A 17596-nucleotide genomic window follows, 5' to 3' on the forward strand; every position below is an offset into this window, starting at 1 on the left:
ATCGGATCGTGCAAATTTCCTAAACTACCCGACCTGACGATATATTTTCGTTAAAAACTCATCTCACGTGGCATGTCTGATGCGTGCCTTGGCAAAATTTCTGACTGGGCACAAAACGACGGCGTTTTATGTTTTTTTATTGAATCTTCTTTACGCCGATTTTATCCATAAACCGTTTGTCGATGATTTCACTCTTCTCAATTACGTTTTCTGTCGATTGAATCGGGTTTGTGCTTTCGAAATCAGCCAAAAAGAGGTTATATTACCTGAGTTCAGAAATTTTTCCAAGTCACCGGCATGTTATGTGGGATAAATTTTTAACTGAAATATGTCGTCAGGTCGGGTAGTTTGAGAAATTTGCCCGATTTGATAAGTTCGTGACTTTAGGCGTAACTTTTATAGTTTGTGGGAAAAACCAAACTTTCCCAAAGTTTATGACTTTTTAGACAATTTATCCTTTCTAATACTCCCTCTATTCCCTAGTAATAGGGACGTTTTTCCATTTCCGTCCATTCCATAGTAATATAGTCATTTCCCTTTTTAATAAAAGTCAACACATTTTTTCACACCTACTTTACTGTCTCTTACTTTTTTCTTTCTTCATCTCTCTACCTTTTCATTTTCCACTTTATTCTCTCTTTACTTAATTCACCTAATATAATTTTTTTTAATCTCTGCCATTACTGTGGAATTGAGGGAGTATAACGTTGCAATTTATTGATTTGATTCAAATTTGATTGCATTATTGCTTATTTATTCCCAGTTCTAATTATATAAAAATAAAAATAAAAATAAAATTAAAATTAAAAAAAAAAAAAAAAAAACACCAGCAACTACAACACAACTATTCATTAATAAATTGTTATTTAAAAAGAATAATGTAATCAATACATTGATAATGCAATCAAAATGAGTTACAGGGAGCTCAATATTATCCTGCAAGCTTGCTTTATTTTCCCTTCTTCATAAATCTTGATAAATCTTCTATGTTCCCCCCTCTCTAATGAAGTAGTAACATTGTAATCCTATGTATATTTCTATCTATATAAACTCTAAACGATCATCGATGCGTCCTCTCAAATCGACAACCTATCTATATCAACGGGTGCTCTTGTGGATCAAAAACGCGGTTGTGACAAGTCCTGTCACAAGGATAGGGGCAATCCCCCCTCTGAAACGGGCTTCTATCGTAGAACCAATCTCCAACAGCTTTCGCAATCGTCTGCACAAAATAATACACATTCAATGGCAATGAAAAGATTAAAAAGTTTTGCAAAGAATCAACCAAAAATGACCTTGTTATTCAACTTTGGCGAATCACTCCTAAACCATGTTTCCTGCATTTCAGTTTGGCAATGTGCATAGCAAGAATTGATGAATAATCCTCTAGATATCGACAACCCTAATCCGTTTATTGTTCGGATAAACTCTGATCTGAAAGCTGATTCAAACAAGAAGAAAAAAAGATTAGTGTTAAAGAAAATTTGTTGACTGTTTCTTCTTTTAACTACCTTGCATGATTTTGAGCTGAATGGAAGAGCAGTTGTGTATATCTGACTCGCAGCCGTGCCAGAGCCCTCGTGGATCAGCAACAGCGGGAGCCAAGATGTTCTTTATCTGGTTCAGAGAGACGGCGATAAACAAGGGAGGCGAAGCAGATAGAGTTTGCCTAAAATGTGATGTTTCTTTCTAACCTGCCATGAATCATAGGCGGCGTTCAAGAGAAAAAGGGGCGTCCGGATTCCTCTTGCAGAGTATTGTGGGAAGAAACACTGCATTTTTTCAACATATCATCATGAGCCGGATGCATAATTTTAACCAAACGCCATGGAACAATATCTTACAAGGCTCGGCTTCATTCTCAAGGTACACGATGGGGGCAGATTCTTCGCAGATCCCTGCACATTAGTCGATGAACAACATCAACAAACTGCTATATTTCATCGAAAAGTGAGAGTGGGAGAGAGTGAAGGCTCACATGTGTTGTTACTATGTCGTTGAAGTAAGCTTCTATATGTTGAGCTCCGGATACATCCTTCCTGTTCCAACAATATGAGAAACAACAAATGTTGATACTGGTGGGAACAGGCAAGTGTGACGAACGGAAGGTTATGAAACTTACGTATTTATGAAAAAACCAGCATCCGAAAGGCACTTCACTTTTGTGCCGATGGGAAGGAGATTCTTGAAGTTGTCACAATGAAGAATCACGGCTAGTCCACCAGCCGAGCATCCAGATAGCATAGCCTGCGTACATATGATTTTAACGGGCTTATCCAAGCTAGAAAAAGCTTATATTCGGAGGCGAAACCATCATACATTTTCAGCATCCTTCAGTCCTTTTGCTAATAGGTCCTTCATAACAGCAAGAAACACCCTTGCCCCTCTGTAGTGAAGTCCTGTCGCCTAATCATACACGGGAACACGAACAATTATAATTCATTCCTACTAAAATGTAGTATCTAAAAGTTTATTCACAAATTCACCATTCAACAGTTTAGCTAGCTATTGTTCAAGACTCACAGGATTCACTTCTTCAACATCACCAGTAAACGACGATCCATCACAGTATCTAATCTTCACTCGATTCCAATTATAGAAATCTGGAAAGTGGAGCCAAAACTCATCAAATAAACAATCAAGAGGCATATCACAGTAAACGAACTTCCAAATCGAACAAAGCCTATATATACCAGGGTTGAACCCTGCCTTGTTGCCCAAAAGTCCAGAGAAAGGAAGCAGTTTAACCATCTGCTTCGAGGAGCCTAGCCGGTTTCCCTTCCGAGCAAGGCAACTAGTCACATTGTTGCACCATCCTCCTCCCTAAAAACCACACAATCCACCACAAAATCGAACTTTCAAGACTATCCAATACAACAAATAAAATTTTAAAATCAGGCCAAACCTCAAGCTGAATCAACCAACTGTTAACTCCCGTTCCATATCCCTTATCAAAATGGTATGCCGGAGGGCTCCCATCCAAACACACTGCGATACAACACACACCAATCAAACACTGTTTCACAAAATCACTCAGAAAACAACGCAACTCAGCACAAAAAAACAATCTTTACCTGCCCCTTTTGCCACAGCATCTTGAACATAGGTAATATTCACATAAACGCTCTCAATTCTCACCAAAATCGCAGCATACATCACAATGCGCAGCCATTGCAATAAGCCACCCCTCATTATTCTGCACAAGAAAACAATAAAAATGACATCTTTAGATCTCCCATTTCATATTATTATTATACTACTACTAAAGTTTGTTAGCCATCAACAAACAAAGCTCGAATCTTTTATTTCTCTTTTTGGTTGAACATATCATTCTACCAGAATTAGTTCAAGCATCAAATCAAACTACTATCTCCAGCTCGATTACGACACTGTTGACTGTTCCATAAACAGAAAAGACTGCAATAAAAGGAACTAAAATGGAATATGTTGAAATTACTTGAGATTCTTGAAAATCAAAAACAAAATAAAAAAAATCGTACCTTTAATTAAAAACGCTGAAACAAATGAAAGCCCACTTCGGAGCTTGAGCATTTGGAGCTGAAATCAGACTCAGGCTACAAAATAAGCAGCAGGAAATGAATTGGGAAGGAAACAATGGTGATATGCTAACTATATTACCAGCTTTTTGGATGTCGGATTTTTTTTTATATTTGTGAGCAGAGAACCCGAGAGGATGCTGCCGACACTTATTCTCGTCTGCTCTACGATCGAGCTTATATAGGTTATTATTTTTCTCAAATTGGTAGGGCTTTTTTTAATCTCTTTTGCATATGGACAACTGTGTTTTTGTACTTTTTGCATGACATTTTGATGTAAAATTATGTTTCTGTTAACTTCATAATTATAAAATGAATGTTTCTCAATTGGTAAGATTGGCGCTTGCACTTCAATAAATAGATCGGAGATTTGAGTCATCAGGATAGAAATGAAAAACCGTTATCGTTTCTTTATAGAAAAAAACAATTTGTTAGGATGAGTATAGTAATCTCTTAAATGAGTTAAATCTCTGTTTTGTTTTGTGTTATTGGAAACATTAAATAATTAATCTTGATGAAAAATTATTTGCAATGAAATAGGGGTTAATCAGCTATTTGTACAATAGTATGCAACTTTTCACATGTAAGACACGTTTACTATTTCGAGTTTTAATTTGACTATGGTCTAGGGATATTTCGTCGACCATACATATTGAAATGTTCATCACGTTTTATATAAAAAAAAGATCCTTATATAAATTAGATTGTTGGTAAATATTGTTGTTATAAGTAAATTACTAGTTGAAAATGAAGATTTAGATCCGACCCGTGTGTCACGGAAAATGTCAAACCAATTAAAAAGGTTGCCGAAAAGTTGAAGACTCTTGTCGATATATGCACATGAATAAATGTGACAATTCGTTATAAATTAATTAATCAAAATCATAATCATTTCTAGTTAGTATAATACTTCCCCCGTCTATCTATGATTGTAATTTTTTTTCCATTTTACTAGTATTTCGTTAGGTCTAAAATAAATAAGTCTCATTTACGGGTTCTTTTATTTAAATCACATACGTTCCCTTCGTCCTAAAGTAGATGTTACATGTGTAAGATGACACAAGATTTTAGAAGTTGTTATTTTGTGTGTTAAGTGGTGAGAAAAAATATAATTTTATAATTGATTTGAGAGGAAACTTTTTCCAAAAAAGAAAATGTGACATCTTTTGTGGGCCAAACTAAAAAGGTACTTAATATTTTTTTAAAAATAGTGAACTACATAAATGGTACCTGATCTTTCACTTTCGCACATAAATGATACCTGATCTTTATTTTATATCGTTTTTGGTACCTATAAATCACATTTTTGGTACCTAATGCAATTTTGACCCCAAAAATGCCCTCTAAACAAATACATATTTCCATTTGTATCATTAAGGTTATTTTGCGCATACAAAATTAAGTACCATAAGTGATGTTATAATTTCTTCTCTCATTCTTATCACTCTTTATACTATTATTATTAATCAATATTAGTATTATTATTTTGATGTTATAAATTAATAATTAATTTATTTTTTAATATCATTCAAATATACTTAAATTATAATTATAGTTATAATTATATTTAATTATTGTAATAATATTATTGATATAGTACTAAAAACTAGTTGTAATTAATAAATAATAATAATATAATTATTTAAATTATGAATCACACAATATTATATAATAATAATAATAACTAATCAATATAGTCTTGATAAAAATTCAAAATTGTGAATTGTACTCATAATGATATTAAGAGTTGAATATTTTTAGTTAGGTGTTTCAACCATAAAATGAGTATAAAATAATTCAATACAAAATATTTAATTGATTTAAATATTTTAAATAATTAATTTAATTAGGTGTTTTGTTCTTGATTTATATTTTGAATGCAATTAGATGTATGTATGAAACACTAAAAAGTAAGAAGAAAAAGAAGAGAAAAGAAAAAAGAGGAAACATAAACTAAAGAGAAAAAGAAAAAAAAAAGGAAGATAAAATACTAAAAAGAAATAAGAAAATGAAGAAAAAAGAAAGAAGGAGAAACTAAAGAAGAAGAAAAGAAATAAGAAATGAAAAATATAATTACATGTTTGGTATACTATTTAATGGAAATTTCCAAAAATATCCTCCATAACAAAATAATCACAAATTTGGTACCTAGGGTTATTTTTATCACTAGATACTAAAAATGATATAAAATAAAGATCAGGTACCCTTTGCGGAAATGAAAGATCAGGTACCATTTATATAGTTCACTCTTTTAAAAAAATTCATGAAAATAGGACATTAATAAATGTATTAATAAATGTATATATATGGGAGAGGAAATCACAAGATTGGTTAACAGCGACGCGTGTGATGGCGGTGCTTTAAATTTTATGGAAGCATATGCCTATGTCTCTTTTGGCGATCGCATCTCTATTTGTTTTCACTTTGCATCACATTTCTAGTGGAGCTTCTTTATTTGCACTATTTATTTTTGTGGTAGTATTCTTTAAGCCTTTCGTAAATTGCCTTTTTGTGTGCTCATTTTAGTATAAGTGATTTTATTAATGTTTTATGTTATGATGGAATAATAGTTAGGACTCGCGTCATTTTCAACAATTTAATTAATCAATACTTTATTTTATAGGTTTATTCTCACTGATGATTAATTTTGAGTAAAAAGTTGTACACATTCATTGAATTCTGCGGTGAGTAAATGAGTTCAATAATCCTCAAGTAGAATTTATTGATCTTTATTTAGTGTTTGTTGCTTTTGAAATGAAATTTGCTTCACATAGTTCAAATTTAATTATATCAGATACATGCACCTGAGTGCCTCTAAATTTTTATATGCAATTCCTCACTATAGCAAAATTGAAAATTGGAATTGTTCATGAAATGTCGAAACTATGAATACATGGAATTTAGTCGTCCAAAAACTCAAAATCGGCAAACTAATAGTTTCATCCACCATTAGCAGTTCCTTTTTATACAGATTTTATAAAATTACAAGTTAAAAAAAATAGCATTGGATTTCACTTTTATGTACTAATTTTAATAAAATATAAATGATACGATTATGTATATAATAATGAAGCTTACTATTTATTGTAAAATTAAAATAAGACTTTTATTGGTATATGGATTAAAATGACAAAAATAAATTCTTATCTCTAGGGGGAGTAGTGTTGTTTTACTTTTAGATTGTGGCTAACTATTCAAATTAAAATTAGACTTTTTTTGGTGTATGGATTAAAATGATAGAGAAATTCGTATCCCTAGGGGGAGAAGTGTTACTTGTACTTTTTGATTGTTGCTAACTATTCAAATTAAAATAATTTTTTTTTTATTGGTGTATGGATTAAAATGACAAAAGGAAATTCTTATCCTTTTTTAATTAGTTTGTTGATAATTGTTATAGGAGTATTTGGCAATTGACAATTAGTGGTGGTGCTCAAGTGGGGCCAAATAATTATCATCCACCAATTAGTATGCATCAATCAGTGCATGTTTGAATATAAAATGCCAATACTGATGTTGATTAAAGGTCGAGCAATAATGATGGTAAAAGTAATTAATTATATCATTAATAGTTGAATTATAATTTGTATCTAATTAAATGCACGTTGCATGGTCAGTCTCTGGCATCACTAGTTCATGTGACTTCGGTTTTTGTCGATGTCAAACCTAACAATTTGGATCATACAAATTTAGTACTCCAAATTAAATAAAACTTCAATTCATTTAATTCTCATACTTAATTGTTAATTAAGTACTCACACACCCATGATGCAGAATTTGAAAAATCACGCCCACCTTTAATAAAACAAGCATCTAATCCTAATGTTAATGTACTACTCTTTTTTGTAGTGGTGTTTGTATAACTTATCCTTTTATTTCTGAACAAATCAGTCGGCATCCTAATGATTAAGATGTTTAACTTTAATTTAATTTAATTTAATTTTTCTAACATGTCAATTTTTTTTCATTGGTTGAGACATCTAATACCAAACTTCAATGTTGATGCCAGAATGGAAATTGGTCCACACCGAAAACGATTGAACATCAAGAGTAGTAAATATTTTTTTATTATGACTTGGCTTTAAAGAACTTGCTTCGTATAGAAATTCATTGACAATTAAATTCACCACAACTACTTGAAAAAACTAACCTCTCTTGTGAAACGAAGAACTAGATGGATTTGGGTTAATTTGAACGTTATTTTAACTCATCAAATCTAGAAATTCCTCTTATTCATGGACATTTGTTTTGTTGATGATAGTTTTAATCAAATGAAATATTTTAGAGGAGATGTAATCAAATGCAAACTCTAAATAATGTACAAACTTAAAATTATAATCTGGACTGTTAAAAAATGTCAACAGATGATAAAATTACATTAACAGAAAATGTCAACACATTGTCAGTGGTTGATGTTGTATTGATATTTTGTGTTAATGTAATTTTATCATCTGTTGACATTTTTCGATGGTCCAAATTATAATTTGAAGTTTGTACAATATTTAGAATTTGCATTTTATCACTGCGCTATGACTAGAGTAACATAGACTAAACTTATCGCATATTTTGATAAAATTATTTCACAATATGTCGGTTGTCTGGTTAAAAAGTTTGAAAATATCACTCACTGTAATATTCTTCAAAAAGAAAAGGATAGAACAATAAAATCTCTTTTTATAAGCAGATGTGTCTCGTAGTAATATATTTGTTTGATTTATTTCTATCATTAGTCCATTCTCATGTGTCACATTCAAGTACTTAATTTCTATTCTCATCTTCTAACGATATGCAAAATCATCAATTACTGTAATTCTATTTAGAAATATAGAAGAATCCACATACTATTATCAATAGCGAATTCTACCCCAGCTGGAATTTGTTAGTATGTTCTACGAAATTTCACTATCAAAATAATTGACAAAGAAATGGATAGATAATCAAATGATGAATCCATCAATCAGTATGCATATTACGTGTAGGATACTTGTCATCAAGATAATGCATATGATAGTTAAAGTTCATCTTACCAAAACAAAAGTGGTTAGATAACTAATCAAATACTCCAAGATAACTAATCAAATACTCCATCCGTCTCACAGAAATATGTCAAAATAAGAGAAAATAAGAAAAGACTTTCATAAATATATACAAACCATTTATATGGAACGAACGTAAAATTAAATATGACTAATTTTATGGGAGGAAAGGAGCATAAAAAATGTCCCAAACTATAATAAATTAATACTACGTAATTAAATCTCAAACTATTGGTTTTTTATCAAAATGTATCACAAATGCATTTTTTAGCCTCTTGAATCTTGATAGAGTTCACTGGATGCAATATTTTTTATTTTTAAAATTACATGACTCAATATTAACATCGTTTGTGCCACAAATACAATACTACAAATTGATAATCTTATAGTTCAAGAGATTTTTAATAATGTGGATATAGTTTTGGAAATGAAAATTGCAGTGAAAGCCCAATATTATCTGGGTTGAAGCCCAGTAGACTAATATGTAAGGCCCAACTCAATTATGGAAGACACGTGAATATCACGTGCCTAATCTGAAATGTAGCTTCGCCGTCGTCAAATTGGACTCTGCGTTTCTGCAAAACTGCTTCCGAAGCAAGGCAATGCTGAGGTGCTCCTTCTTGCCTCCTCGATTCAGGTATGACCACGTTCCATTCACACGAAACTCATCATTGTGGAAAATCTAAATTGCAATTGTTTTGTTTTTCTTTATAACGTTGGCAATGGAGCTTTAGTGGTTCATGTTAATGTTCTTTTTCATTGGGATCCAATCATCCTCTAGAAGAATTGTGTTTTAAAATCATTAGGAAAGTTGCTGATGGAAAGGCTAGTTAATTTCTCCTCAACCATATTGTAGTTTCAATGGGGAAATTGATGCTAATTAGAGTGACAAGTGTGTAGCATATTTTGGGGAAATTATGTATATTAATAATGAGAACTAATTCATGTGAATGACTTTATGCTGTATTATGTGTATTGTTTTAAAAGTGTATTATCTTGTTCAGGGTGTATTAGTAATGAAGTTGTGGATTGATTCAATTGCATAGTAGGGGATTTTCTTGCGGTTTGTAAACCTGTTTGCCTCTTTTCTACTGTATGAGGTAATCTGAAGTTCATTTTATCTGCAGCGCAGCTCGTTATAGCAAGATGAGCACAGCTCCTGGACCAATATGTCGAAAGTTTGTTCCAGTTGAGCAGAGTGAAGTTACTTCTATCAGTAAAACAGATGGTGTGTGTGTCTCACAATAATGTTCTTTGATCTTTATTCTTTCTTTTCCTTAGTTCGTTATAGTAACTAATTTTCTCTAATGCCCTCTGCTCGATATTCCAGGCTTCAAATTCCGGCTTGTATCGTATAATATTTTGGCACAGGTATAATGATATTCTTTTGCACGTTCTATTGGTTATATCTGGTCACATTTGCTACTTTTCTCCGATATACTCATTTATATTTAAGACAGAGAAATCCTTGTTGCTAGGGAGATGAAGATTAATCCTACTTGACGATTGGATATATGAACATGGACTCACTATCGTTTAGCAAGCTTCTTTAATTCAAGTACTTGGTCTATTCGTATTCAACACTTCTGGTGTAGTTAGCATATCTCCATTTAATATTAAGGAGTTTCATATTTGATTCCTTTTATTGGTGCTGAAATGAATCAAGTAGTATTATTCTAGATGGCTTCTTCTCATACTATATTGTCTTCTCAATTCTCATTATTTTACCAGCTACGAATGGAGACAATTCTATGTAGCTGTTTAACTATGATCCCTTCATAAAGGGCTTTTCTGTGCAATACATCAACCACACACTCTATTTCATTAAACACTTTGGTTTTCTCTCTATGCATATATTTCCCTGAGCTATTGGAAGATGGTACAATTATCTTGATCAGTTTGATTGTCATATTTTCAGGCATACGTGAAAAGAATTTTTTTTCCACATTCACCGGGTCCTAGTCTCAAGTATGTTCTCTAGCAAATACTTCACTTAATGGGGCACCTTGTGTCTCTGAACTCTTTCGCCAATATATGAGTAAAATGTTTTTTATATTGCAATACTTTCATATTTCTAAGTTTATGCGTAGGTGGAAAGCTCGGTCGCAGGCCATTCTCACAGTGCTTAAGAGCCTTGAAGCAGATTTTTTTTGTCTACAGGTAAACATCACTTCCGTGTCTTTGTAGTAAAATATTAATACAGTGATGAATTCTTCATTTAATCCATCCTTCTTTTTTTGTTGTTTATTATAAAGAATTGGTTTACATACATATCAGGAAGTCGATGAGTATGATACATTTTATAAGAACAATATGGCGAGCCTGGGCTATTCAAGTATCTACATTCAAAGAAGTGGGAAAAAAAGAGATGGATGCGGAATTTTCTATAAACAGGATAAGTATGCTGGTTCTTTACTTTCTCATTGCAGTTTTACATTTACTCCAGATATGCATAGTGCTTCGAAAAATACAATTTTAGCATTTTAAAAACTTATTTATGTAAAATTCTGTAGTCTGAATCATTGCAAGTTCTTAGTAACCTCGTTAATTACTATTTCATCTGAACCAATTATCTTCTGCATATAGTCTTCTGATAATTAGCAAGCTGTATGTATGCCATGTGATGATTTCCTAGTACATTGATCTTATAATGTTGTTGGTTATTCTAATTAGTGCAGAGTTGGTCATAGAAGAGAAAATTGACTACAATGATTTGGTGGCTACAGTTGACGACGAAAAAACATCATCTTCAGATGATGGCAATAAGTTGCTAGTTGGTGGAAATAAAGAGGAGACAAAATCTGGTAACCTTCTCAAAGTTGCTTCTTGCCACTGTTTGCATACTAGTATTTAGTTAATCACAGGCCTTAAATGTTCTGATTACATACGTGATTGTCAAGAAAGTCTACAGTTTTGCCTTTGATTTTCAGGTTCCGAGAAAGAGAGTTCAGAAGATCGCGGAGATCCGAATGATCCTCGTGTAAGATTAAAGCGTGACTGTGTAGGAACCATGGCTGCTTTTAGACTTAAGAATCCTACATTTCACTATGTTATTATTGCGAACACTCATATATACTGGTAAGTTGGTCTGCTTTTCAGAAATCTGTAAATTTAAATACCCCTAACGCATATTGGCTACAAAGAAAAAATAAATATGTTACTGAGGTTCTTACCCCATAATTATCGATAATCTTCTGCAGGGATCCAGAATGGGCCGATGTAAAAATTGCGCAGGTTAAGTACTTGCTTTCGCGCTTAGCAGAATTCAAAATGCTAGTAGCCAAAAAGTTTGATTGCTCGCCCTCAGTAATTGTTGCGGGGGACTTCAATTCAACTCCCGGAGATCAGGTCAGTTTGAGTAATTTACACACATTCTATTACAAGAATCTTCATGACACCCTGCCAGCTACTTGGATGCGGTATCATTGATCATAGGGGTGATTGCCAAACAAATCATGAAAAATAGTTCTTTACTTGTAAAAATGCTTCAACTACTCCAGGTGTATCAATACCTAGTCTCGGGCACGAGTGGCATGGGACCAGAGAGTGTGGATGATCTGCCGATCCCACTGGCAAGTGTGTACGCATTTGCAGGAGGGGAGCCGGAGTTCACGAACTGCACTCCCGGATTCACAGGCACTCTTGACTACATCTTATTTTCCCCTGATCAAGGTGTAAAACCAGTGAACTATCTTGAGCTTCCAGTAGCAGAATCCCCCGATGTAAGTGGCGGGTTGCCGAATTATTTCCACCCCAGCGATCACCTTCCGATCGGGGCAGAGTTTGAAGTCGAGGCATAGAGTTAGTTATTCAGCTACGAAGAGTAGTGGTAGATTACATTGTGAGATTCTCACTTATTTCAAATTCTTTGCCTTATTTGTTGATTGTACCTTTAATTGATCTTAAGATTCTTTTAATCTTTGTAACAAAAACAATTTTGTCACTTTTATTTGGACGATGAGAGCAAAATATTAGGATCAAATCATATAAACAATTTTCTAAAAATGTAGTAGTAATTTTTTTTAAAAAAAAAATGAGAATTTACATCCATTTTCCTTCCTTTGATCACGATGATCATCAACCCATGTTTATGTAATTCATTTTTCATTTTTCATTTTTCAAAATCATCAGCCCAACAATAAAATTAATTACGAGAGCCCACGATAGAAATTACCCTCAAAACGACGACGTTGAGTTTCATAGAGCTACTAAACGTCGACGTATTGGCTACATATATATAGGAGTTCACAGCAACGACTTGAGAATTCGGTAGTTTTCGATTGCAGTCTGCAGCTCTACAGATCTGAGCTTCGCCGCCGGTTTTGCAATTCCTCTCCGATCAAAGTAAGAATCCTAAATTTATCACTTCTAATTTCTCAATTCATTCGGAATTATCGATATTTTAGTTCGCATTCATGTTTGCAAGGAAATTTTGTCGTTTAATTGCGATTCCTTGATCTGATCACTGAATTGAGTGCATTCTTTTTGAGCTTCTTGTTTGTTAATTTACTATTTTGCGTATCAATTTGCCGATCCATTGACTTGAGGAGCTGCCTTAGAAGACCATTTTTGTTCTTAAAAGTATTTTTCGAAAGTTTTTATTATCTGCGGATGAATCCAAGGTTTTTAAATATTTGGTCAATGATCTGTTATAATTTCATTATTTGGATGATGAAATGGAAAATTGCACAAAAATTCACATTCTCATTCAGTCATTTGAGCAAAGAAAACATAAATAGTTAGAGGAAAGGTGATTATAGGCAACAAAGATTAATTGATTTAACTTCATATTATAAATTGTGATCCTAAAAGTGTCTCCTGAGTAATTTGCTTTGGTATTACAGAGTTTTTTTGCCTTCGGTTCAGATCCTTTGGACCATTAAAAGTTTTCCTTGAGGCAGGTGGAAAAAGCTTGAATTTTGAAGAAGTTAACTTTTCATGAAAAAACTGTCACCTGCCCACCATTCGCTTTATAACTGGATTCTTTATTTACATTTACTCTGTGAATTGGTCAATGTGGATAAGTATAAATGAGGGATACTAGTTTGTTTTGGGCAGGCTTCTGAATGTGTTTAGGATCATTGGGACCCTTTTGTTAGTTATAAAATGTAGATGGTTGGTATATAAAGCAACTGAACACTTTTATACATTTTGTGTTTCTTGTGATGGAAAGTGGAGAAGACATTCATGAAATTAATCATAGATGTGTTTACTGATTATAAGAATGGAAGGTAAGTCATTTGGAAACTGTGAATCAGTCGAAGCAAATGGATGATAAGTAGTACTGTATATTAGTCTATTTTTTTTATCAAAATGTTTATAGTAATACATTAGATGTTAGAACCAGTTTGTTTTTCAAGGTTGTGTCTTCGTGTTTTTGCAAATTGCCAATGGCAGTAAGGGATCTTGATTCTCGAGGAGTTACTAATGAAATATGACTTTTATCAATCTTTTGTAACAGATGATTGATGATCAAGACCTGGGCTTCTTTGCCAATTTTCTTGGTATTTTCATATTTGTTCTGGTGATTGCCTACCACTACGTGACAGCGGACCCAAAATTCGAGGGCAACTGAAGATTCGTTCTCGCCATACCAATGCATAGATTTGCGAGAGTATGATTGTCATGTGATGGGTTAAATTTTGGACAGAGATACATATGATGTAGTACTTTTATATGATGAGACAGTTAATTTTAGCCTTACTGCTAATTAATGGATAATCTTTGATATAATAGACTACTCAGAAATATCTTCACACTTCACCCTCCCCAGTGTCGAAATTTTCTTGTTGCGTATGTGATTCTTGTTCTAAACGTTTTTTCATTATCCTTATCCGCATTCTGTGTAGTTATGGTGGCATTTGTCTGGCAAATTCAATCTACAAATCTTATGTTTTAGCGTAAGTGTCACTTATTTGAGTTATTCAGCCAGCAGCCTACTATGATAGAAGTAGACACGTAATGCTCGAGCGCGATTAGGGCCTCCGGGCCGGGGATGAAGTCTGAATTTAATCTTGATATTGTAATGTTTAATTTCTTCATTCTTTTTACTTCACTTCTACACTCACTCAGAGTGTAGTGTGTGTGAGTGTGGAACTATTAAAGCACACAAAAGCTAAAGAGTGACTATGTTTATCGCCAAAGCAAAAAAATTGCAACCTTAGAAGGCTCACAGATTTATAGCATATAATTCACATTATAGACAAGTACATCGGCAATTCAAGCATGCCTTAGTTTTCTTCCACAAAACATATATCATATATACGTTACATAAATACACATATATATAATATTAATAATAACTCAACAATTTATTTCGTTCTTGGGCTGGCGGCGACGGCAGCACTTCTACAGCCGAGGCTATTCTGCCTCCTCCCTTTGCCAACCGAGTTGTCATTTCGGCTGTTTTTAGGCGTAACGGGCCACTGCCCGTTTGTGATGGCCATATCCCTCAAATGTTGAATGTTCTCTAGCGTTTCGATAATCGCAGGCATTTTGGGCCTGTCCTTCGGGTTCAAGCTCACGCATTGTTGGGCCAAAAGGCCCATTTCTCTAGCCCCCCTAACGGAGTACTGGCCTGCAAATCTTGGGTCCATTATACACCGCATTTTCCGACTGCTCGTCAAATAGGGCCGGGTCCAATCCACTAAGCTTTGCTCGTGTTCGGCCCGGCTTCTGTCCATCGCTCTCCGGCCCGTTAGAAATTCTAGTAGAACCACTCCAAAACTGTAGATGTCGCTCTTTGTGGTTAGGTGACCTGCACCAATGTTTATTTTATAAATTATGTTGAATACAAAAATTATTTCATTATAAGCTTTTTGATGAAAATGAAAATTAGAAAATTACCGGTGTTGACGTATTCAGGAGCGGCATAACCGTATGTCCCCATCACACGAGTGGTGACATGAGTGTTTGAACCTTCCGGTCCCATTTTTGCTAGTCCAAAATCAGATAATTTAGCGTTGAATTCCTACAAAAATATAAAATAAATATTAGTAATAGTAGTTGTTTATGGTCATTCAGATTGAGATATAGTAAATACGCACCGAGTCAAGTAAAATATTAGAGGCCTTAAAGTCGCGGTAAATGACTGGTTTCTCAGCACCGTGTAGGAAAGCAAGGCCTTTGGCTGCGCCTATAGCAATCTTCAACCTTGTTGCCCATGGCAAACAAACAGACATTCCTATACATAATTCACACACCAAAAGTTCACAAAATTAATTATGAATATTAGCAATTATAGTGCTAAACTTTTGAAAAAAGAGTCATGTTTTGTTACTTTTGAATAGATGATTTTCCAAGCTTCCACGTGGCATGAACTCATATACAAGAAGCCTCTCTTCATCTTCACAGCAGTAGCCAATCAACTTAACCAAATTGGGATGCCTCAACTGCCCAAGAAATATAACCTCCGCCTTCAAACACACAACAAATTCATAATGTTAGTAGTAATATACTAATTCATTATTAATCAAGACATATAAATCAATCTTTGCATGTGGCTAGCTATAGAAGCATCTTTTTTCCAATAGATAATGACAATCAAACAAAGTATAGCACGCCAATAATTCAACCCAAACTAATATATTATTGTACAAAAGTTATTATATCTATATTTCTTGAATTTCCTTAAAGAAAAAAATACTAGTAATATCTAGATGTATAAAAGCTAAATTATAAATGATGAAATTTGTTGTGCACTTTTGGAAACTAAATTATAGAGGGCAAATTCTAGTCTATTGTGCGCTTTTCAAAAACTAAACTATAAAGGGCAAATTCTCATTTATCGTGCGCTTTCCGAAAACATAATTATATAGAGCAAATTCTGGCATGATGTTCCCTTTTCAAAAACTGAAATACAAATCACGAAATTTGCACTTTTCACAATCATCCCATCATCGTGATCATCGTGTATTTCACATGAAACGAGACGAATAAAATAATTATAAAAAATTGAAAAACCTCATGATTTAATTTATAATTCAATTTTTATACGAAACAGAATTCGACCATCTCTCGTGATTTATTAAAAACTTACGAGCCATTCGCGGTGGCCTTGGAGGCCTTCGATATTGAGCAGCTTGACTGCAGCCGGCTGAGCTTTCAGCCCGGGTTTGAGCCCCTCCTCCAAATAGCCCTTGTGGACCCTACCAAACCCTCCTTCTCCGAGGAGGAAATGGGCGGCGAAGTTCTGCGTGGCGCCGCGCAGCTCGCTGAGCTGGAAGTCGTGCAGGTCGCCCGCGAACGTCTGCGCCAGGTCCTCGTTGAGCCGGCCCGACGTCGACCTCAGGCTGCTGTCGGAGAAGGACAGCTTCCTGAACGACGGCATCTGCGCCGGCGCCGTCAAATTCTTCGACGAAGAGTTCGATGACGAAGGCGGCTTCTTGCTGCTCATGTTGCCGAAGTTGGCGCGGTCGTCGGCCGAGCAGCAGTACCGGGCCGTGAAGGGCTTCCACTGCTGCTGCGGCTTTTTCGTTTTCGGATCGATCTTCATTCTTCGATACTACTGTGTAGTGTGTGTATTTTGGGAGAGTTGGTTTGGGAGGGAGAGAGTGTTACATTCCATCTTATTATAGAAGATGGATTTTATTGGATGCTTTGTTTATTAATTGTTTTTTTTATTGGATTTTGGATTAACTAATGTGGTGGAATTATTTAAGTAGTCTTTTTTTTTGGTGGGGTTTATCTTCTTTGGTGCAAGAAATTAATGTATTTCTTCTGTTTTAATATGGTTGAATTATTTTTTCATTTTAAAACGTTCTATTGTAGTCGAGTCATTTGTGTATCTCGTTTCATTATAGTTTAGTTATAATTTATTTTGGAACATTTTAGCATAGTTGAGTCATTTTCGCTTTATTATTTCTTTAATTAACATTCTAATCTTCGTATGGAAAAGAAATTTCTTGACTATGGTGGGACGAAGGGAGTATTGTAATGAATTGGGCATGTTTTGAGGGGGTGTGGTAGAAGAGGACATTCTTTCTGTAACTGCTCCAACCACTCTAC

At 34.0% G+C, this 17596-nt stretch overlaps 4 protein-coding genes across 5 annotated transcripts; 2 read left to right on the forward strand and 2 right to left on the reverse strand.

Moving 5' to 3' along the window:
- Positions 1–834: 834 nt before the first annotated feature.
- Positions 835–3730, reverse strand: LOC125200200 (pectin acetylesterase 8-like). Its single transcript, XM_048097924.2, has 13 exons — positions 3501–3730; positions 3075–3196; positions 2906–2988; positions 2694–2823; positions 2524–2603; positions 2320–2406; positions 2123–2247; positions 1979–2039; positions 1845–1898; positions 1695–1772; positions 1512–1617; positions 1296–1441; positions 835–1222 (listed from the first exon to the last, which is right to left on the reverse strand). Exons 2-13 carry the CDS (start codon positions 3190–3192, stop codon positions 1094–1096), a joined length of 1197 nt encoding a protein of 398 aa, XP_047953881.1. The 5' UTR covers positions 3193–3196; positions 3501–3730; the 3' UTR covers positions 835–1093.
- Positions 3731–9112: 5382 nt separating this feature from the next.
- Positions 9113–12539, forward strand: LOC125215350 (DNAse I-like superfamily protein). 2 transcript variants are annotated; one of them, XM_048116742.2, is made up of 10 exons: positions 9113–9227; positions 9718–9818; positions 9921–9961; positions 10509–10558; positions 10681–10750; positions 10868–10989; positions 11264–11394; positions 11521–11668; positions 11791–11938; positions 12091–12539. In XM_048116742.2, the coding sequence occupies exons 1-10, from the start codon at positions 9193–9195 to the stop codon at positions 12388–12390; spliced, it is 1146 nt and encodes a 381-aa protein (XP_047972699.1). In that variant the 5' UTR covers positions 9113–9192; the 3' UTR covers positions 12391–12539. The 2 variants fall into 2 exon arrangements, with proteins under 2 accessions (XP_047972699.1, XP_047972700.1); XM_048116743.2 differs by having other exon boundaries at positions 9152–9227; positions 9723–9818.
- Positions 12540–12780: 241 nt separating this feature from the next.
- Positions 12781–14353, forward strand: LOC125215351 (dolichyl-diphosphooligosaccharide--protein glycosyltransferase subunit 4A). Its single transcript, XM_048116745.2, has 2 exons — positions 12781–12934; positions 14052–14353. The coding sequence occupies exon 2, from the start codon at positions 14052–14054 to the stop codon at positions 14163–14165; it is 114 nt and encodes a 37-aa protein (XP_047972702.1). The 5' UTR covers positions 12781–12934; the 3' UTR covers positions 14166–14353.
- A 387-nt stretch (positions 14354–14740) lies between these two features.
- On the reverse strand, positions 14741–17134 carry LOC125215793 (Protein kinase superfamily protein). Its single transcript, XM_048117342.2, has 5 exons — positions 16629–17134; positions 15870–16005; positions 15637–15773; positions 15437–15560; positions 14741–15347 (listed from the first exon to the last, which is right to left on the reverse strand). Exons 1-5 carry the CDS (start codon positions 17082–17084, stop codon positions 14902–14904), a joined length of 1299 nt encoding a protein of 432 aa, XP_047973299.1. The 5' UTR covers positions 17085–17134; the 3' UTR covers positions 14741–14901.
- Positions 17135–17596: the final 462 nt, after the last annotated feature.

This window comes from Salvia hispanica, chromosome 3 (assembly GCF_029641045.1).
Source record: "Salvia hispanica isolate PSC_SH4W2 chromosome 3, Shi_PSC_v1, whole genome shotgun sequence".
In the NCBI taxonomy this organism is placed as follows: Eukaryota; Viridiplantae; Streptophyta; class Magnoliopsida; order Lamiales; family Lamiaceae; genus Salvia; species Salvia hispanica.